The sequence below is a fragment of the Protopterus annectens genome, chromosome 13.part0 (genome assembly GCF_019279795.1).
Source record: "Protopterus annectens isolate FY-2018-M chromosome 13.part0, PAN1.0, whole genome shotgun sequence".
Lineage (NCBI taxonomy): Eukaryota > Metazoa > Chordata > Ceratodontiformes > Protopteridae > Protopterus > Protopterus annectens.
The window spans coordinates 392,797,022-392,819,849 of NC_056747.1; the positions used below are offsets into that span (position 1 = coordinate 392,797,022).

Below are 22,828 nucleotides of genomic sequence, written 5' to 3' on the forward strand. Positions count from 1 at the left end.
ATTTTTTTGTTCAGAACATTATTACAGTGTGTATCTACTTCCTTAAATACAGTCATATAATTCACTTTCTCCACATTAAACATCAAATCTGATACAATTCTGTTATGCATAGCATTAACTTCAAGTAACTTCTCCCTTTTTAATTCATAGCTTTGTACCATTAACTTCAACATTTCAACACCAAAATTGCTAAAATGTTCAACCAGTTCTTTATGAATACTTATATATACTGTATAACATTGTATTGGTACTTAATGCCTTGTAATAATCCTGTAACATTGCTGTTTAATGCTAATTTATAATGAAAATTGTATAATATGTTGGAGCTTTTCTCCCCGGGCCTCTGCTGAAAAATGGCTCCAGTTCAGTCAAACAATCCCTGTCAACAAATGTAAAATAAATAAATATAAATGAAATAAACTGTTCATTTCAACATTGGTTAGGATATTTAACAAAACGGAGCCCTTTCGGAACTTTCCTAACCGCAGTACATTCAGTCAAGTAATCCGTTTCCATTTGTGTGTTTTGCAGACACAAAACATTGTCTTTGAATGATTTTAACATGTCCAAAAAGTCTCATTTGTTGAAACTTCGTTGTCAAAAAAACTGTATTTCTTACTGGTCCAGACCTCAAAATTGAAGCTTTCTGGAGTAATATTACTGTTTCCAGCATTAATAGAGCAGTTCACGTTTGTTATTGCATTAATCCTCTGTTGGAAACTAGTGTCTGCCATAGCTGCTGCCTGCAAGGTCATCTCCGCTCCGCCCAGTGATCGTCTCACTTGCATGGGTGCTGATTGGCTAGGTACAGTCCCAAAAAAGTGCTTCTGGTTTCCAGGCAACCCTGAAGCCCTGGAACTCAAGATAGCCAATTGGGTAGCCGTTATTTGTGTTACCATGTCCATAGGTTTAGTAAATTCACTTCTTGAAACTTGAGTGTTGTCACCCAAAACTCCTTTCTCAGTTGGTATTTCTTCCTGAATAATGAGTTCTGCTCTCTCGACCATGATGCCCCAAAAAACACCAGGAATCCAAAGACTGACACAAAACTAGAAAAAAACGAAAGGGCTCCACAGTAAGAACAAGAACTCTTTTAATGAAACCAATAACAATTAAGTGCTTTTGCCCGAGAATCTCCCAGGCTTCTTCAGAACAGTTGAGTTGCACATCAGTCATTTGCAGCAGTTTTTCTAGGCGCAGAGGCCTTGGAGTTATTGTCTAACCACATTAAGGAAGTGCCTTGGCTATAGCAATCAGTCTGTCCTTTGGTGTTTAAACAAACAAGAGAGCACAGTTTTATCTCCAGTTTATGGATGCAATGCCTGTTTGGCAGGAGGGGTCATACAGAAAATGTCACATTCCAATAATTTACAGTCTCCAGGAAAGTGAGGAAACTAATGGACCCTCTCAGGTGCTTCTCCTGTCCTTTCCTGTTGCTGTGGAATCGGTGACTGTGTCTGTTCCAGGGACTTTTAGACTTCAGATCTCCAGCGTACAGTGTGCTTTCCCACTCAAGAAAACACATTCCTCCATATATTCCATCTGGTACAGCAGAGCACAGAATAGCTAGCAGGGGGTACATTCTCTATATCATGGTATTTGTGGTTCCTGTTATTCATATTAATTCCATTTCTTATGACAATGGTCAGAGAAGAAACTCTAGAACTCAGCCTCATCGCCAATTTGTGGCTGAGGATGGTTTGTTTTCCAGTATTGAGATTTCTGTTAATATAAAACATTTTTCCCAGTTCTAGTTGGCATTTTTCCCTACTGCTTAAGTGACAATGTATCCCACCACAGGTTTTGACTGCTGGTATAAACTGCTCATTTTGTTGCTGGTTTGCAAGAGATTTGATCCTTGAAACCTGCCAACTGGTAAGCTTCCTAAAAGTGGAGTGTCAGTTTTGTACCACCTCAGTGTTGTTCGACTGCAGGTTGTCTTATTTCTGGCCCCTATGTTGATTAGCCCTTCGTTATGCCCAGGTTTGTCATAGTTGCACAGATGGGAGGCGGATTGTGGCTGAACACCAGCTGTTTAGGGAGTTTCTTAGAAATACTGCCGTATATTCATCTTCCTTTGACAAATCTCCTCCTCCTCCTCCTTGCTCAACTGTCATTTGAACCTGTGTGATTGGTAGTGTTGAAGCTCCTTTCTTGGAGGATGCACTTTCTTTTGCCAGCCTTCACTGTGCACGTTATCTCTGAGCTTTAGGCTTTCGTGTGTAGGAGCCCTGGGACACTTGGTTTGTCTTGCATATGGATTGGGTGTTGCACATGGATTGGGTGTTGCACAGGAAAAAAAGTTTCCTTTTGAAGGTGACGTTGGAATTGCCCCTGAAACACCCCGTTCATGTTCATGTTTTCCTTACAGGACTGAAAACCAGGGGAGAGAGGGCCTCTTCACACCCTGGATGTGCGTTGCCATATTAGGTGTTACCTGAAGTGGAAGTGTGGTTCCAGTAAATGGGCCACCTGCTCATGTCCCTTGCACAATGGAGAAGGAAGGTCTGTGATGCAGGCACATTCTTAATAGATTGTCAGCTGCATTCTCTTTTGCTGTCAGAATGCAAAACATCTGCTCTCTATATGCAAGTCAGAGTACAATGTACTAGAATGGCAGCTGCAAGCAGTATTTGCTTCATGAATGCCTCCATTGCAGATGTTTGCTGCATCCATTTGTTCTTGGTGTAATCTTCACCAAGCGGTTTTGATTCCACCACAGTTCTAGAAGTTGGGACCCTGGTAAAACAGTGCTGCAGGACTATATTTGAGTAGCTGTGTGTATGTGTTATCTTGTTCCACACACTCTGGTGGCAGCTACCCATTAATGTTGGTTATAACAGATGACAGTTTTCCAGTTTATTTAATTTATAAGGGGACACTCGGTGGTGATCAGTGCACTCTCTCTCCATTCTGTTCCTTCCTGCCATCCTTAACAGTGGTGTGTACTGCAAGTCTGACAGGTATATATTTGTTTGCTTTTTAGCAGTGTAGGTACCAGATTTTTATTTGTTGATTTGCAGGAATGACACACCCCCACAGGAAGGGGTGAAATGGCAGGTTCCTGGGTTGTATGTGTCTGTGTTTAGTGTGTTGTATTACAGCAGTATTTGGAATTTTTGCACAGATGTCTCTGAAAGCAGAATCTCCCAGGTTGGTTGCAGAGTGGTTATTGGTAGAGGAGAACACAAAACAAGGGTTAATCAAGCAGAGTCTCGTGTAGATCAGGTAAAACATTAAGAATGCGTGCTAATTTCAACTTTATACAATGTGACTTCAGATCATATGAATGGTGACTTTTTTGTAGCATAAAAGTTGCACTCAATGATAAGTATGCTAATACAAGTTTCATAAAATTCTGGTTAAACAGTAAGTAGTCTTGCTGCAAATAGTTTTGCAAAAATGATTGGAAAGTTAATGGTCATACAGTGTCGAAAATAATTTAGTTAGGATTATGATCTTGAATAAGATCAGTTCTTTTATGCTGTGTGTTGGTTGTTAAACTTGACAGTCGTGGGCCTCGTTGTGGCTGAAAGTTTCTTTGAACCACTCCAACTACTTGGCTAAATCTTTGTTAAATACGTATGGAAAACTCCTAAAGGTACCACTAAAAAGTAATGTCAGGTTGATGAAATGTAAATAAATGAACAAGTGGTTCTTTCATCTTTTTAAAGTTAAATATTTGTAAATGTGTACCTTATGTGTATAGAAAGTATAAAGTGCTGCTAGAAGTTGTGTGTTGTAGAATTTGCTTTGCATGTTTTATAGAAATCTGTTACTGGTTGTATCTTTGCACATTGGTTTGAGATGCTGCTTTCTTCTACAGCTGTGGGAAATTGCTTCAGGTGAGCTGTTGCTGTCCATTCTGTTTGATGTTGGGATTACGTCTGTGGCAATGGACCCTTCAGAGTATAACCTTTTTTGTGGCGGTGTTGATGGAAACATCTTTCAAGTCAGCTTGTGTGCGTTGGTAAGTTAATCATTTGACAGCTATGGGCGTATATGAAGAAGTGGCAGCTTATTACTTTGATTACTCATGGTTGTCTTGTACACGGAATTCTAACTCTACCTAATAATTCCTTCCCATTTTAATAATTATACTGTCATTTACTGTTGCCTTCATACTGGGTGGTATACCACTGATAATCTTGTTAATTTTAAAGGACTGTATTGTGGACCCATATATGGTGCTGGAAAAATGATGCCAAGTCATCAAAACTTGAAGCAACTTGCAAAGCTTTTTAATGATTTATTTAATTGAAAGCTGGCAGCACAAAAGGTGCAGTGTAAGGTTTATTTTTTGCTTCTTATATTGATATCCCAGTCTCTTGATTAAATGGAAACATATCGGGGCAATATCACTGTGTCTTAGTTGTACTAAAACTTGGTCTCATCAGATGATTGACATCACCACTGCACTCCACATGTAGTTACACAGTTATCTGACACAGTGAGGAAACGGTTGTGTGCATTCATTGCAGAGCCCTGTTTGTCTTGATATCCCACAGTGTAGCTCCTTAGGCTGATTGCAGTGCATGGATCCTTTGCTTTGTTACACATTCTTTAGCACTGGTCAGTACAGAGCAACATGTAGCAGTGTAGGTTTCACAGCAAATTAGGCCTACCATGTCTGCCTGTCGCTTTACTGTTTTGATAACCTGCATAATTTAGTTAAGCACAGCACGTTTTCCTATCACCCAGTTATTGCCTGACTTTTGGCCTAGGCATTGCCATTCCATGTGTTCACCAACCTCTCTTTGGAAAGAAATGTTTATCAGATTGCCTCCAAGCTATCAAACATCTGTCTCCAAATTGTGCCATTTATTTTTTCCACATGCATATCTCTGAAATATGCCATATTGTATACTGCTGAGGAATTTGAAAGCTTCTGTTACACTCCAGTAATCTTATTTGTGGCTGCTAATATTTTCATTCCAGAATCCCCATTGATGCAATCACTACTTAAGCTGATTCATCACACTTGGCAACAGCGACTTTCATTTAGTTACTTGATGTTCCTGTCCCTTTGCATCACAGATGCCTATAAACATCTTTATTATTTTGGATATAGTTTGCTTGAATTTAGTGAGTGACCACACCACCCAGGCCCCGCCCCCTTTTTTTTAACCCTGCCACTACTGTTTAGTCGAGGGCATTTCTCTAATTAAAAAGTTGAAATGTTCCTGCAGTGGGTCTTTTGTTTCCATTACTGACTTTCAAAACGCGGCTTAGTTTTCTGGAAAAAATGCATGATCTGGCAGTTGGAGAAACTTGAATTAGAGGTTTTTACATTTTACTACTGGGTGTCCTAGCAACTGACATCTGTTTAGATGCTTTTTCTTTAAAAAGTGACCAGTCTTTTATCTCGCCTCACATACACAAATCAAAATTTTGAGAATGTACAGTCCAGAGGAACGCTATTGCTATAATGATGGCGGAGACATTTAAGTACCTTTGGGGAATCTGTGTAGTTCAAGTAATAATATATATAAAATGTATGCATATATATATATGTATGTAAAGCAAAACTGCTACAGAACTTCAAATTGTTAGTTTTTTTCTTTTAGCACATCTCCAAAACACTATAAAAACATGTGTATAATCAAACTGTAATAACCTTGAGTAAATAACCAATTGAAACAGTAGAAGCAACTAAAAAGAAAATTGTAAATAAATGCGTTGTAAGAAGACAGTACAGCAATGGTGTCAATGTGAAAATACAGCAATTACAATAGTAATTCAGTGCTATTGCTTTATTCGTGTCTTTTGGTGTTAAATCTCTTTTGAAATGTAATACATTAACTTGCATTTTCTCTGAATATTGTTTGCCTGTTTAACCTCTTGGAGATTGTCATACATACTAATGAACTTGTATCTTATGTTTTTCGACAAAATGTTTGGCACAACTTTATTTAGAATGAAATGTATACTTAATGTGTTCCTGTGCCCATATTTAAAAACTCTATCGAATGTAATACAGGCTGTTAGGAGCAATAACTTGTAGGCTACTGCTTTTGTGCTGTAGGTTACAGGTGAAGTGAGCTATTGCCAGATATGCCAGGAAAAGTAGAGCAGTTGATGTGTAACGTATGCCAACATAGCTAGCTGGAGTTTTGTAAAGAATTAAATGTCATTTGTATATCAAACTGATTTGTACAGATGCTTGTGTTGAAAATGTACTTGTAAAGCTGCTTGTGTTAAAAAAAAATATATACCAACAGTGGGTCCTGACTGTATTGTAACTGATTAAATGTATATGTTTTAATAGAGGATACTGGAAGAAAGAGATCACAGCTGTCTCTCTTTTGAGTCACACAGAAAATAGAGCAGGTCATTTAAGAAGACGCACAGAAGTTAGAACAGTGCAGTTAAGGTTAATCGTCTGTGAACTGAGTGGGTGGAACTAGGAACTAAACCTTCAATTTATGGGGTAAAATAAAACATTTCAAAGCTTTGTTGGAAAAGCTTACCCAGACTCTGCCACAACTTGTAAGGGAAAGGTTAGTTTGCTTTTGATTTATTGTATTTCTTACTACTTTATTGCCTTTTATTTTGTCTGCTGTGATTTGTTTTCTTAATACTGTGTTTTACTTGTACTCTGCTTTTAATTGCATATTAAAACGGAAAGAGACCACAGCGGTCTCTCATTAGTCGCGCAGAAATTTTTTCCCATCATTGTGCTGTTGTGTTCTTAAACACGGCTGTCTATTTCTCTGCCCCTTATGTTAATTTGACCACATATCTCCTTCCCCCCTCTCCCCTTTCACTGGCTGTTGTAAGCACATTATCATTTCGTGAAATCACCCCCTTCAACTATTTAAATGTATTGGCCATCCCATTGTATTCCATAGAACCAGAAAACAAAAGTGGTCACCCCCTTTCAATCGGTCTTTATTTATTTTACATTTGTTTACGCAGCCCCTGATGCCCGTTTTGATATATAAGCAGGCCTCTGCAGAGACTCATTTGGAGTCCGGTATGCTGCAGAAATCATCTTAGTCTTCCGAACCTTTGGCTGTCTCTGCCTCTGTTGGGTCCGGAGCTACGACGCAGGCACTGGCTTCCGAGGAGGCCTTTCACACTACCGAATCTAGCCAAAAAACAACATCTTCGCATCTGACTACCATTTCTCTCAGACCGTTGGATTCCCTCAGGCCTAGAAGCCAGGCCACTCCTAGGAAATCTGCTTCTAGCCACCATCTTGCTACTGCTCCACCACACCAAGCACAGATGCTTAAAATGGCGGAGGATCTCATCTCCCTTACTCGGGGTAGTCAAGCCACTACTTCTGAAAGGAAAAGGCACCCTTCCCCAGAAATTATGACAGAACAGGATTCTGAGGAATCTGACTATTCAGTTATTGAAGAGGAACAGCATCCTTTAACTGCTTATGAGGATTCAGATGTAGATGAATCCATCCTTTCTGCCTCCTCTCCGGAGGACCTTTCCTTTGAGGAAAACCTTCACTCCCTCAGAGAACATTTCCAATGGGAATCTCAAGACTTCCCACAGTCTAAGAAAAGGCTTAGAGAGTTTCTGGACCTTCCCCAGCACAGACCCCTAGCCATTCCCCCTATTTTAGAAGTGGTGGATGATGTTTTCCATGAATCCAGCTTAGCCTCTGACGCCCTCCCTCCTGCTCCCAGTAAACCTGACAGGTACTACAGTGTACCGGATTCTCACAAATACCTGTACAGAGATCCTGCTGCAAACCCAGAGGTCATTACACAGAGACCTAAAGGAGCTAAGACTAGATCTGCCAAGAATCCTCTTCCTTCTGACAAGGACTCCAGAGCTCTGGACAGATGGGGTAAAAAGTATACACCTCTGCAACCTTAGCTGTCAGAGCACTCAACTATCAGTTCCATATGTTAAAATATCAGCAACACACTTTGGAACAATTAAAACAGAAGATTGCTACCTTTTCTGACTGTGCCAATTCAAAGGAGTTGGCAGATTTACTGCATGCTGCTTGTCAAGTGGCCAAACACTTATTACATTGTGGATATGATGCCCTAGAACCCTCTAGCAGAGCACCAGTGACAGGATCTATTATTAGGAGACATGCATGGCTGAAGGAACAACCTCTCCCTGATCATGTCAAGTCTAAACTTATTGATGCACCCCTATATAAGGAGCACTTGTTTGGGGAAAAGAAGCAGAAGAGGTGCTTAAAAGGATAGAAGACACAGTCAAATCTATGCAAACAGTAAAAGATTTCTTTCAAGTTCAACCTCCCAGATTCAGCAGGAACTTTCCCTCTAAGCACTGGGCCTTCCCAGCACTTAGCAGACAGGGCCAAGATAAGCCCCGCAGGGACACACCATCCAGGGCCAGCAGAGAAGCAAACAGTGGGCCACTTCCGTCTCTAAGGCAGGGAGTTCTAAACCAACCTCTGTGGCAAACACAGTGTCTCTCCCTCCCCCTCTACCCTCCCTTCTGTCATCAAAAACTAGGAGGAAGGCTCTCCCTCTTCAAAGACCATTGGCTTTCTGTAACAAAGGACCAATGGGTCTTAAAGATCATTTCTCAGGGATACAAATTCTCTTTCAGTGAACTCCCAATTCCAAGAGGGTACCCAGACTTTACCTCGAAATCAGTGGGCAGAGGCATTGAAACAGGTCCAAACTCTCCTATCCCAGGGGGCAGTAGAACCTGTCCCCTCAGATCAAACAGGCAAAGGCTTTTATTCCAGACTATTCCTTGTTCCTAGAAAAGAGGGCACGTGGCACCCCATCCTGGATCTATCCATTCTGAGCACCTTCCTGGTGGTCCTCATATTCAAAATGCTAACTTTGCAGCAGCTCCTGCCTATGCTAGCAAAAAATGCCTGGCTAGTGACTCTAGACCTAAAAGATGCCTACCTCCACATCCCCATCAGGGAATCGTGCAGAAAATTCCTGCGCTTCAGAGCAGGCTCACAACACTTTCAGTTCTCTGCTCTGCCCTTTGGCTTATCTGCTGCTCCCAGAGTATTCTCCAAATGCTTGGCCCCGGCCGTAGCATTCTACAGATGGATAATTATACAGATTTACCCTTACCTGGGCGACTGCCTCATTCAGGCAGCGTGCAAAGAAAAGCTGCTCCAGGACCATCTCTTTGTCAAATCACTCCTAACTTCCCTATGGTTCACCACCAACGAGAAGAAATCAAAACAAAACCCCATCAGGAAGATAATTTTCTTGGGAGCTGTGCTAGACTCAGCATCCCAAATGGCCTTCCTATCCCCAGAAAAGCAGAGCTTCCTGCCTCTCTACTTTACCCAGCTGGCATCCAGAAGTCACATCACTGCAAGGAAATTCCTGCAAGCCCTGGGATGCATGACATCTTGCATCTTTCTCATTTTTGTGGCCAGGTTTCACATGAGAAAACATCAGTGGTATTTAAAGAACCTTTGGTGCCAGCACTCTAGAGACCTCTCTCCCTCTGATCCCATGTATACGGACTGAATTTCTCTGGTGGGTAGAGGCCTATGCTAGGAACAAGGGTCTTCCCTTCTGGCTAGGCCATCACCACCGATGCCTCAGACATTGCTTGGGGCGCTCATGTAGCAGGCAGGTGCACCCAAGATCTTTGGGATGCCCAGCAACTTCACTTGCACATCAATCAGAAAGAAATTATATCAGTAGAAAAGGCTCTGACATCCTTCAAACCCCATCTCAGGCCAGATGTTCTCCTTATAAAAACAGACACCACAGTAATGTGGTACATCAACAAATGGGGGGGTGGGGGCAATCTTACCCCCTGCGCAGGTTAGCCATGAGCCCTCTGGCTTACAGCAACCTCCATGGGTCTACACCTAATTGCCCAATACATACCAGGGGTCAACAACACTCTGGCAGGCCACCTAACCAGAAACTTACTGGACCGCCACGAATGGCAGCTCCGCAGGGAAATCTTTCTGCAAATCACTCAGGAGTAGGGGACTCCGGAAGTGGATCTCTCTGCCTCGCACCTCAGCCACCAGCTGCAAATGTTCTGTACCAGGGAGTATCACTTCCTAGCATGAAAGGTGGATGCCTTGACCTTACCCTGGAAGTCCCTCTTTGTGTACGTCTTCCCTCCCCTGCCCCTTATTCCCAAGGTACTGACCAAAAAAAGGAGGAGAGACCAAAGGCCATCCTCATTGCTCCAGATTGGCCCAGACAACATTGGTACCCCTTATTGTGCAGCCTGACCTTACAGCCCCCCAAGCAGCTTCCCCTGATCTCAGACCTCTTGACCCAGATGAGGGGGAAGATACTGCACCCAGACTTAGACTCTCAATCTTTCAGCATGGCTTATACCTTAAAAGTCAGCAAGGAGTCCCTGTTAATCAAATAGGTCCTAGACATCATCACAGAGGCCAGAAGGCCCAGCACCAGAAAGTCATACATCGAGAAATGGAAAAGATTCTGCTCCTGGAACCAGTCCAAAGGGGCCAGTACCTCCCATCCCTCTTATTTTGGATTACCTAGCCGAGTTGCTCAATAATTGCTCCTCTTTCTTCTCTATTAAAATCCATGCCTCGGCCATTTCTGCCCATTGTGATTCAGACCCACCCCTCTTGTCATCCTTTGATTAAGCAATTTCTCAGAGGGGCTTCTAATATCAGACCTCCCATGCCATCCTGGGGCCTGAATTATGTTCTAGAAAAACTAACCTTACCTCCTTTCGAACCTGCTGCTTCTGCAGAATTAGAATACCTCTCCCGGAAGACTGCCTTCTTACTGGCTATCACCTCAGCCAGAAGGGTATCAGAACTTCAGGCTCTCATGGCTGTTGAGCCCCTTCATCATTTTCCATGCAGACAGGGTCTCCCTGAGGTTTAACCCCTTCTTTATGCCCAAGGTGGTATCTGACGTGACCCTCAACCAGGCCATACACCTACCCACCTTCTTTCCCACCCCTCAAAACAAGGGGGAAAGAATTCCACACTCGCTAGATGTGCACAGACAACTCGGATACTATCTGGACCATACTAAACCATTTAGAAAAACAGACCAACTACTTGTCAGCTTTGCCCCTGAGGCATAGGAGAAGCCCATTTCCAAACAAAACATTTCCAAATGGATATCACACTGTATCCATTTCTGCTACAGACTACATGGGAAACCCCCTCCCCCTAAGTCTATCCATACCCATTCCACTAGGGCAGCCTTCATGTCCACAGCCTTCCTCGGAGGAGTCCCCACCAGGGACATCTTGGAAGCTGCCACCTGGACCTCTGTCCATATCTTTACAAAACATTACCACCTACCTTTTTTTCTAAGTTTAGGGCAGGGTTTGCATCTGCAGTTCTGCAGGGCCTGCTGACCCATGCCTAGGACTCTAACCTATCCTCCACCTCTCTCCTCAGCTTTGGGAATCCTCCCACAGGTGATGACTGCAACAGTGAAACACAAAGAGCATAGTACAGGTGTGTACACTTACCATAAATGTAGATGTTCAAGTGTATTTACTGTTGCAGTCCTGGTTTCCTTCCCTCCATCCCCCATATAGCATCTTCCCCTAGGGGGACATGAGCTTCCCACTGTGGCTTTTTGCCACCAGGACCACTTTTTCTTATCTTCTTGTGCTTCTGACTGATTAGGGCAAGAAAAACTGATGTAATGACATCAGCTGCCTTGCTTTATAGCACTGACGACCTGACGTCAGACTACAGGCGACTGCAGCCGACGCAGTGAATACGCTCGAACATGTACATTTATGGTAAGTGTACACAACTGTACTTTCTGATGGATGAGTAAGGTGTTATCGGGTCTTGAAGTGAAGGGGTTTTTGTGGATGATGTATAATCTTGTGTGACAGGAGTAGTTGATTATATAGAAGCAGGTGAGGAAGTTCCAACCATTTGAGCTGTTTTAGTGCTACACAATGGTGGGATCTGTAGGAGCAGTTGGTGGCGAATTTGGCAATTTTATTATAGCAGGATTGTAGTTTGGTTAATTCTGATTTTCTAAGATTGGTAAGTCGTATAGTAGTATGGAGATAAGATGTGTACAGGCAATTTTGGCTCTAGTAGTGTTTGTTAGGAACTGTTTGATGTGCTTCGTGTTTCACTGTTGCAGTCATTACCTGGGGTTATCTCTGCTGTGGTAGTCCTCGGTCAGCCCGAATACCAGAGTCAATGTTTTTGTGCACCAGCTGTCGTCGCCTGTAGTCTGACGTCAGGTCGTCAGAGCTATAAAGCAAGGCAGCCAACGTCATTACATCAGTCTTTCTTGCAGTGGAGCCCGTAGCAGAAGCAGTTTGCACGAGTGCCAGTCAGTCGCTACCAAAAGTTGAATTTCAGCAGAAAACGTCTAAAGCCAAGTACCCTGTTGGGGACCCTTTTTTCTTGCTCTAACTGATGTCAAAAAAGTTAATTCTCTCTCCTGTGGAAAGCAGATCCCACACCAAGACTTTCATTCTTACTGCAGCACCTGTTTAGGCTCAGACCACGTTGCCCCATATTTGCTGGTTCTGTGCCCTGTTTAATGCGAGAACCATTCGCCATAGAGCTGCTCTTGTAGACAATTATTTTCATATTCCATCTTTGAATTCTGATATGGCATCCATAAAAAATGTAGAGATAAAGACGGAGACAGGCCACACAAGGCGAAGCCTTTCGACAATGCTACTGCAAAGCAAGTCTTCAGTTCTCTGGAATTCAGTGAGGCGCTTTCGCAGCCCTTGATGCCCGACTCGCTTTCTATGCAGGCCTCTGCCGAGACCCTTTTGGAGTCTGGTATGCCGCAGAAATCCACTTTGTCTTCCGAGCTTTTAGCTCTCTCTGCCTTGGTTCGGTTCGGAGCCGCAACGCAGGCACTGGCTTCTGAGGAAGCCTTTTACACTACTGATTCTAGACAAAAAATTACATCGTTGCATCCGACTACTGCTTCTCAGAGACAGTCGGATTCTCTTAGGCCTAGAAGCAGGCCACTCCTAAGAAATCTGCTTCTAGCCACCATCTTGTTACTGCTCCCTCATCCCAAGCTCAAATGCTTAAAATGGTGGGGGAGTTCATCTCCCTTGTCTGAGGTACTCAGGCCCTCACTCCAAAAAGGAAAAGGCATCCTTCTCCAGAAATTGACAGACCAAGAGTCTGATGAATCTGATTATTCTGCTTTTGAAAAGGAACAACATCATTTAACTGTTTGAGGATTCAGATGTAGAGGAATCCATCCCTTCTGCCTCCCCTCCAGAGGACCTCTCTTTTGGGAAACCCTTCACTCCCTCAGGGAACGTTCCCTCAGGGAACGTTTTCAATGGGAATCTCAAGACTTCCCACAGTCTAAGAAATTACTTGGAGAGTTTCTGGACCTGCCCCACCACAAACCCCTGGCCATCCCACCTATTTTAGAAGTGGTGGATGACGTTTTCCATGAATCCAGCTTGGCCCCTGATGCCCTGCCTCCTGCTCCAAGTAAACCTGACAGATACTACAGAGTACCGGATTCTCACAAATACATGTTCAGGAATCTTGTTGCAGACCCTGAGGTCATTACACAGGGACCCAAAGGAACTAAGACTAGTTCTGCTAACTCTTCCTTCTGACAAAGACTCCAGAGTTCTGGACAGATGGGGTAAGAAAGTATACACCTCTGCAACCTTAGCCATCAGAGCACTCAATCGTCAGTTCCATATGTTAAAATGTCAACAACACACTTTGGAACAATTAAAACAGAAGATTGCTACCTCTCCTGACTGTGCCAACTCAAAAGAGCTGGCAGAATTACTGCACTCTACTTGTCAAGTGGCCAAACACTCATTACGATGTGGATATGATGCCCTAGAAGCCTCTAGCAGGGCAGCAGTGACAGGATCTGTAATTGGAAGACATGCATGGCTGAAGGAACAACCTCTCTGTGATCATGGCAAGTCTAAACTTATTGATGCACCCCTAGATAAGGAGAGCCTGTTTGGGGGAAACACAGAAGAGGTGCTTTAAAAAGATTGAAGGCAAAGCTATGCAAACAGTAAAAGATTTCTTTCAAGTTCAACCTCCCAGATTCAGCAGGAACTTTGCTCTAAGCACTGGTCCTTCCCAGCACCTAGCAGACAGGGTCAAGGTAATCCCCACTGGGACAGGCCATCCAGGCCCCTATACTAGGGCCAGCAAAGAAACAAACAATGGACCATATCTGTCTCTTAAGGCAGGGAGTTCTAAGCCAAGCTTCTATGGCAAGCACTCACAGTGACTCTCCCTTCCCCCTCTGCCCTCCTTTCACTCATCAAAAACTATGAAGGAGAAAGGCTCACCCTCTTCAAGTACAATTGGGTCTCTCTCTAATATATAGTCCAAACTCTAATATCCCAGGGGGCAGTAGAACTTGTCCCTCCAGATCAAACAGGAAAAGGTTTTTACTCCAGATTATTCCTTGTTTCCAGAAAAGAGGGCACTTGGCGCCCCGTCCTGGATTGATCCAAACTGAACACCTCCCTGGTGGTCCCCAGATTCAAAATGCTAATCTTGCAGCAGCTCCTGCCTATGCTCACACAAAATGCCTGGCTTGTGACACTAGACCTAAAAGATGCCTACCTCCACATATCCATCACGGAATCATGCAGAAAATTTGTGCCCTTCAGAGCAGGCTGTCAACACTTTCAGTTCTCTCCACTGCCCTTTGGCTTATCTACTGCTCCCAGAGTATTCACCAAAAGCTTGGCCCCAGCTATAGCATTCTGCAGACAGAGGAATATACAGATTTACCCTTACCTGGATGACTGCCTCATTCTGGCAGAGTACAAAGAAAAGTTGCTCCAGGACCTTCTGTTTGTCAGATCACTCCTAACTTCCCTAGGGTTCACCATCAACGAGAAAAAATCAAAACAAAACTCCACCAGAAAAATTGTTTTCCTGGGAGCTGTGGTAGACACAGCAACACAAATGGCCTTCCTATCCACAGAAAAGCAGAGCTTCCTGCCTCTCTACTTCACCCAACTGGCTTCCAGAAGTCACGTCACTGCAAGGAAGTTCCTGCAAGCCCTGCGATACGTGACATCTTGCATCCTTTGCATCCCTCTCGCCAGGCTTCACATGAGGAAACTTCTGCGGTAGTTAACCTTTGGTGTCAGCACTCTCAGTCCCTAGAGACCACTGTCCCTCTGATCCCATGTATAAGGGCCGAATTTCTCTGGTGGGCAGAGGCCTGTGCCATGAACAAGGGTCTTCCCTTTATCCTCCACCCTTCCGGCCAGACCATCACCATCGAAGCCTCAGACGTTGCTTGGGGAGCTCATCTAGCAGGCATGTGTACCCAAGGCCTTTGGAATGTCCAGCAACTTCACTTTCACATCAACCAGAAATGATGGTAGTGCAAAAGGCTCTGACTTTCTTCCAACCCCATCTCAGGCCAGAGGTCCTCCTTATAAAAACAGACAACACCACAGTGATGTGGTACATCAACAAGCAGGGGAGCACCCAATCTTACACCCTGTGCAGGTTAGCCATGAGTCTCTGGCTTACAGCCACCTCCATGGGTCTACACCTAATTGCATAATACTTACCAGGGATCAACAACACACTGGCGGACCACCTAAGCAGAAACTTACTGGACCCACACGAATGGCAGCTCCACAGAGAAATCTTTCTGCAAATTACTCTGGAGTGGGGGACCCCAGAAGTGGACCTCTTTGCCTCACACCTCAACCACCAGTTGCACAAGTTCTGCACCAGGGAGTATCACCTCCTAGCATGGAAGGTGAATGCTTTGACCTTCACCTGGAACTCCCTCTTTCTGTATGCGTACCCTCCTCTACGCATTATTCCCAAGGTTCTGATCAAAATAAGAGAGGAGAGACCAAAGGCCATCCTCATTTTTCCAGATTGGCCCAGACAGCATTGGTACCCCATATTATGCAGTCTGACCTTACAGCCCCCAAAGCTGCTTCCCCTGATGTCATACCTCTTGACTCAGGAGAGGGGGAAGGTACTGCACCTAGACCTACAGACTCAATTTTTCAGCATGGCTTGTACACTAAAAGCTAACAAGGATTCCCTGTTAAGCAAACAGGTCCTGGACATCATTCCAGAGGCCAGAAGGCCCAGCACAAAAAAATCATATGCAGGAAAATGGAAAGAATTCTGCTCCTGGAAACAAAAGGGGCAGTACCTCCCAACGTTCCGTGTCTCTCATCCTGAATTACCTAGCTGAGTTGCTGAATAGCGGCCTCTCTTTCTCATCTATTAAAATCCATGCCTCGGCCATCTCTGCCTATTATGATTCAGACCCACCCCTGTTCTCTCATCCTTTGATTAAGCAATTCCTCAGAGGGGCTTCTAATATCAGGCCTCCCAGAAGGCCTCTGACGCCACCCTGGGATCTGAATTATGAGTTAGAAAAAACTAACCTTACCTCCTGTCGAACCTGCCGCTTCAACAAAATTGAAATACCTCTCATGGAAAACTGCCTTCCTACTAGCTATCACCTCAGTCAGAAGGGTCTCGGAACGCCAAGCTCTCATGGCTATTAAGCCCCTCCCTGAGGACTAACCCCTCCTTTATGCCCAAGGTGGTATCTGATGTGACCCTTAACCAAGGCCATACACCTTCCCCACCTCCTTTCCCAACCCTCAAAACAAGGGGAAAAGAATTCTACACTAACTAGATGTGCACAAACAACTCCAGATACTGTCTGGAGCGTACTAAGCCATTCAGAAAAACAGACCAGCTTCTTATAAGCTTTGGCCTAGGGGCAGAGGAGAAGCCCATCTCCAAACAAACCATTTCCAAGTGGATTTCACACCATCTTTTTGCTACAGACTACATGGGAAACCCATCCCTAAGTCTGTCTGTACCCACTCCCCTAGGGCAACATCCACTTCCACTGCCTTCCTCAGAGGAGTACCTACCAGGGACATCCTGGAACCGGCCACCTGGACCTTTGTCCATACCTTTACAAAACATTACTACCTGCCTCTCTCTTCTAAATCTAGGGGAGGGTTTGCCTCTGCAATTCTGCAGGGCTGTCTGACCCATACTTAGGACTCAACCTATCCTTCCACCCCTTTCCTCAGCTTTGGGAATCCTCCCACAGGTGATGACTGCAACAGTGAAACATGAAGAACATAGTACAATTGTGTACACTTAGCATAAATGTAGATGTTCAAGTGTATTCACTGTTGCAGTCTTGGTTTCCCTCCCTCCATCCCCCATGTATCATCTTTCCCCTAGGGGGACACAAGCTTCCCAAGGTGGCTTTTAGCCACCAAGACCACTTCTCACTTTTCCTTTGTGCTTCTGACAGGTTAGGGCAAGAAAAACTGATGTAATGACATTGGATGCCTTGCTTTATAGCACTGGCGACGGCAGCCGGCGCACAAAAACATGGACTCTAACCTACCAAGGGCTACCACAGCAGGGATAACCCACAGGTGATGACTGCATCAGTGAATGCACTCAAACATCTACATTTATTGTAAGTATACACAACTGTACTTTCCTATATAAGGTACCTAGTTTTTTTATGGACTTTTGTTATGGTGAGAGAAATGGGTATCAAACCTAATGTTACGGTCAGTCACAACCCCAAGTAGCTTAGTATGGGTGACTGGAGATGATATAGTTTTGTTATGGGAGTGGATGTTAAAAGAGAGGTAGGGATTGTTGTGTTGTGTGGGGTCTGAAGATAAGTTTTGTTGGGTTAAGTATTAGCTGGTGGTCTATTAGCCATGATTCGACAGAGATAAAGAATTGTTGAGCTTGTTTATGTAGTTCCTGTGGGGGAGGAGGTGCAGATTAATGTTGAGTCATCTGCGTACTGGATGACTGTGGAGAGTAGAGGTTATTGGTTTAATTTGTGAACAACAGAGGTCCAAGAATAGAGCCCTGCGGAACTCCTACTGTTTCTAGGAGCAGGGGTGATAGCTGTTGGCCCCACTTTACTGCTTGCTTGTCTCCCTGTTAGATAATTCTGGAACAATGTTAGAGTGGCCTGGCTGAGATTAAATTCTGATAGAGTATTTAGTAGCTTGTTATGATTGACCATATCAATGGCCTTGGAGAGGTCTAGGAAGGTAGCTGAAACGTAATTACCATAGTTTCTGTAGCTGTTAATTATGTGAGTGGATGATATGAGGCCTGTGGTTGTGCTATGGTGTGGTCTGAACCCGTGCTGAGCGCTGGTCAGCAGATTCTGTGATTTGAGGTGTTCCATAATTTGTAAGTGAATACACCTTTCTAGTATTTTTGAGAGGTGGGGACAGTATGGCTGTGTGTCTGTAATTTGTTAGATCGACTGAGCTGCTTCCTTTATGAAGGGGAATAATGTGCAATATCTTCCAGAGGTCTGGGACTGTTTTTTCAGAGCTGGAGCGGTTGATAAGGATAGTGACTGGGTAAGCTATTGCGTCAGGAGCAATTTTTAAAAATTCAGCTGGGAGCTTGTCTGCTGCTAGAGTGGTTGGTTTAATCTTTTTGGGTAATTTCTTAATCAGGTTAATAGACACTTGTTGAAGGGTGAAGCTGTCTTCATTAGTGTGGGGTTTATGCTGTACATTGGGGACAGGGGATGTTTGAAAATTTGCTAGTGCTAGTATGGATTTGGTGAAAAAATATTAAATTGGGTATCAGTACTCATCGAGTTGTCTGTAGTGGTAGGGGGAGGGGTTTTGGACTTACCTGGGTGGAGGACATTATTGATAGCTGTCCAAAATAATCTAGGGTTATGCTGGTGTTTTATTTGGATGTTATGGTAGTTTTTGTCTACTTTGATCATCATTTTGGCTTTGTTTCTTGGTTCTAGGTACGTTTGTTTTGATTGTATTGTTTTTTCTTTATTCCATTTAGACCAAGCTTTATCTCTTGTAAGAAGCAAAGATCTGGTTTCCTTGGTCATCCAGGGTGCAAAGTTAGATTTGATTTTAATGGTTCTAGGAGGGGTGTGGGTGTTTTAGTATGTTTAGGAATGTGGAGTTGAAGTAATTAGTGGCTTCGTTTAGGTTTAGTTGCTTGATGGGTTTCCAATTGCAGGCTTTTAATGCTGAGATTAAGTTGCTTGGGATGAAGTTCTTTTTATTACGTATTTGTTGGTAGGTAGTTGGTTTCTCTAAAGTTGGTCGGTGACTAATTATGTAGGTAGGCATGTGGTCACTTAGCCTGTCAGGTAGGCAGCCAGACTGACTTACCTGGGTTGGATTGTTTGTCAATATCCAATCTAGGATAGACTGTCTGTTGTTTTGTCTGTTCTGGTGGGTGTTTTGATTACTTGGGTAAATCCATGGAGACTGATATGGGTAGTGGGTATATTAGAGTTGCATTGTGACCAATCAATATTAAAGTCCCCTAGAATAATGGTTTCTTGAGGGAGTGCCTCTGATGCCCAGTGGAGTAGGATTTCAAGAGTAGTTATATTGTTGCTGCTGGGCGGAAAGCAACATCCAATTAAGTTAATACATTTTCTACTATTAAGTTTTAGTTTAGAAAGTAAAATCTCAGCAGTATCCAGGGATGGAGTTGGTATGTCTAGTGTTGTGATGTTTAGATGGTCTTTAAATAATATATTCTGTCTTTGTGTAATAGGATGTAGCCAGAGGCAGTAATTTCATTATTGGTGGTGTCTGGCTTTAGCCAAGTTTCGGTTAGTAGTACTACCTCAGGTGAATAAAAGGAAAGGTTAGCATGGAGTTCATGGACTTTGTTTGCTACAGTTCTGATATTAATATTTACTATTAGTAGATCAGTTGTATTTCTAGAGAGAGGGTGTTTTGTAAGGTGTATTTGTTATTTGAGGGTTACTAGAAGGGGTAAAAGGGCTGGGGTTTGGGTGAATGTCTCTGCTGAGTGGCAGCCTGGATGCAGTGTGTGTAATTATATTAATAAATTTGATGTACTTATTGTATAGTAAGGATGGTTTGTTTGAGTAGGTGTATGGGAGGAGTTGTATTTCTATATTATAATGGGTTGCAGTGTGATAGAGAGCAGGGTGTATGCAATGTTTGAATGGAGTGGATTGTGTAGTGTAGGAAGTAGATGTGTTATGTTGGTGTGCAGACTCTGGGTTAGTGTGGTGATGGGATGTAATGTGTGTAAGTAAAGTGAGCGCTGTGAGTATAAGTGAGAGAGGAACATGTGGTCCTGAAATGTAGTTGAGGGGTATGTGGGGGTATATATGTGAGAGTTGTGGTGCTGTTCTTAATTATCTATAGCTGAATATTATGTTGAGTGCACTAGTAGTCTAAGTGGGGATGGGTTGTAGTTAGGGGTTAGTTATGAAGGTAGTGTGTAGGCTTGATAGTGTGATTATTGCTTTTTAAGGGTGTAGTGCACAGGATAGGGATGGGGTGTGGAGGTGTGTCTGGCGTATACCACGATAGGTTGAGCTTGATTGGTAGGTGTGGCCTAGAGGGTATAACCCTAAGGAAAGTGGGGGTGGGTAGGAATTGGGGTAGAGGAGTGGAGTGAGCCCCAACGAAGCTAGGGGGAATGGGGCGGGTTGCGCCAGACTTCGTCACTCGCAGGTTTGAAGAAAACAATCAGTAAGTAGCTTTTTAGAATTGTCTTACACGACTATCAGAAGGTATCCTTTAGCAGACTAGTTTAGGAGGGTAAGGCCATTTGGTTTGGGTCACTTCAGGGTGGAAAAACTGCCAAACGTCTGTCACTATCCATTGCTACTGGGTATTGAGTTTTGTTTCTGAAAGAAATTATAACAGGCCATACTTTGCGTTTTGCATCACAAAAGGGTGATAAGCTTATAGCAGTGGCCATTAGGGAGCAGGTAATATAGTATCAGGTAGTTAGCAGAGCAAGCACTTGCCAGTTATGTCTGCAGTAACATTTTATATGGGTATAGCAGTATTGTAAAGTAGAACTATTGGCTCTTTAAAGATTAGTGGCTCTCCACTTAGCTAAAACTTTAGATGTTCTTAGTGTTTCACTATTGCAGTCATTGCATTTGGGTTATCTGCTTGCAGGTAGCCCTCAGTCGGCCTGATTAACAAAGTCTTGGGTCCTGCATCGGTTGCTGTCCCTTTTTCCATAATGTCAGGTCGTCAGGGGTATAAAACATGCAGCTGACACCATTACATCCGTCTTTCTTGCCGTGCGGTGCCCGAAGCAGAAGCAGTTCGCAAGTGCCAGTTGTCAGACTCCTGAAATTTTTGTTTTTGAGTTTCAGAAACAAAGTCTTCAACTAAAGCTAAGTACCCCGTTGGGGAAACTTTGTCTTGCTCCTTACCAATGTCAGTAAAAGTTAATAATTGCATTACTTGTGGAAAGCAAATACCTCATAAAGATTTTCATCCGTACTGTATTCCTTGCCTAGGCCCTGACCACGACGTACCTTGCTGTCGGTTTTGTGCTTTATTTAATCAGCGCACATCCGTCATCTGTATATTTACGCCTCTAAATATTTTGGTTCTCGGTTTAATTATCCAGAAATGTTGTCGGTTAGCCATCCGACTACCGAGATTCTGAAAAAAATGCAAAGATAAAGACAGAGACAAGCCGCTGAGGTCCAAAACTGCCAACGGCGCTTCTCCTAAGCCAGTCGCCAGTTCGCCGGTGCTCAGTGAGGCGCTTTTGCAGCCCCTGATGCACGCTACTTCTAATTCGCAGGCCTCTACTGAGACCCATTTGTAGTCCGGTATGCCGCGAGATGCTTCAACTATGGAACCCACGGATGTCTCTACCTTTGATGGGTCCGGAGCTGCTGTGCAGGCACTGCCTTCTGAGGGTGTATTCAGGCCTATGAACTTGCATATTAAACCGACGTCTCCTTCTTTACTTAGGCCTAAATCTCGATCCATGCCTAAAAAAACGACGCCCAGGCCACATGCTCAGGCCTCTATGCCTAAAAAACAAATGATAAGAATGGCTGAAGATCTAATAACTCTAATCAGGGGTAGCCAACCCCCCCCCCCCTTCTAAGAGGCCTAGGACTGAAGATTATGGATCTTCTGATTCTTTTGATGATCTGGATATGCCCTTATCTACGTATGAAGATTCTGATGCAGAGAACTCCATTCTCTCTGCTTCCCTTCCTGAGGATTTTTCTTTTGGGGAAACCTTACATACTCTAAGGGAGCATTTCCACTGGGAAAGGCAGGATTTTTCAGATTCAAAAAAGAGGCTTAGGGATTTCCTTCTCCTACCTCAGCATAGGCCTTTAGCTATTCCTCCTGTACTAGACATTGTTGATGCTTTTTTGGAATCTAGTTGGGCCCCTGAGTCCCTGCCTCCTGCTCCCAGAAAACCTAACCGATACTACAGGGTCCCCGAGTCCCACAAATTCCTTTTCAAAAATCCTATTGCAGATCCAGAGACTATTTCACAGGGGCCCAAGGGCATTAAGGCTTCTACTGCAATCCTACCCCTTCTTATAGAGACTCCAGGGTGCTGGATAGATGGGGTAAGAAGGTTTACACTTCTGCAACCCTGGCTATTAGGGCTTTAAACTGCCAGTTTCATGTTAAAGTATCGGCAACATGTTATTGGACTGCTTAAACAGAAAATGATGTTGATTCCTGACTGTGGAAAGTAAAGAATTACAGGATTTAATGCATTCTGCTGAACAAGTTGGAAAACATACTTTGCAATGTGGTTTTGATTCATTAGAGGCCTCTTGCAGGGCTGCTGTTACTGGGTCTGTGCTCAGAAGGCATGCTTGGCTTAAGGAGCAATCTTTGGCTGATCATGTTAAAGCTAAATTGTTGGATACTCCTTTAAATCAGGAAAGCCTGTTTGGCAACAAGGCTGAGGAAGTTCTTAAAAAGATAGAAGATAAAGCTAAATCTATGCAAACTGTTAAAGGTTTTTTTACAAGTTCAGCCTCCTAGATTTAGTAGGCACTGGCCGTCTAAGGGTTGGTCCTTTCCAGCCCCTTCCAGGTCTTCTCAAGCCAAACCCAGACACAGCATAAACCCC

General features: G+C 43.6%; 1 protein-coding gene across 1 annotated transcript in view; it reads left to right on the top strand.

Annotated features, from left to right (window-relative positions):
* WDR18 (WD repeat domain 18) overlaps window positions 1–22,828 on the top strand; it is a 765,213-nt gene that overhangs the window by 296,618 nt on the left and 445,767 nt on the right. The window contains exon 5 of the mRNA XM_044054012.1: window positions 3,827–3,970. Coding sequence (XP_043909947.1) covers window positions 3,827–3,970 — 144 coding nt within the window. The remainder of the gene's footprint in view (window positions 1–3,826; window positions 3,971–22,828) is intronic.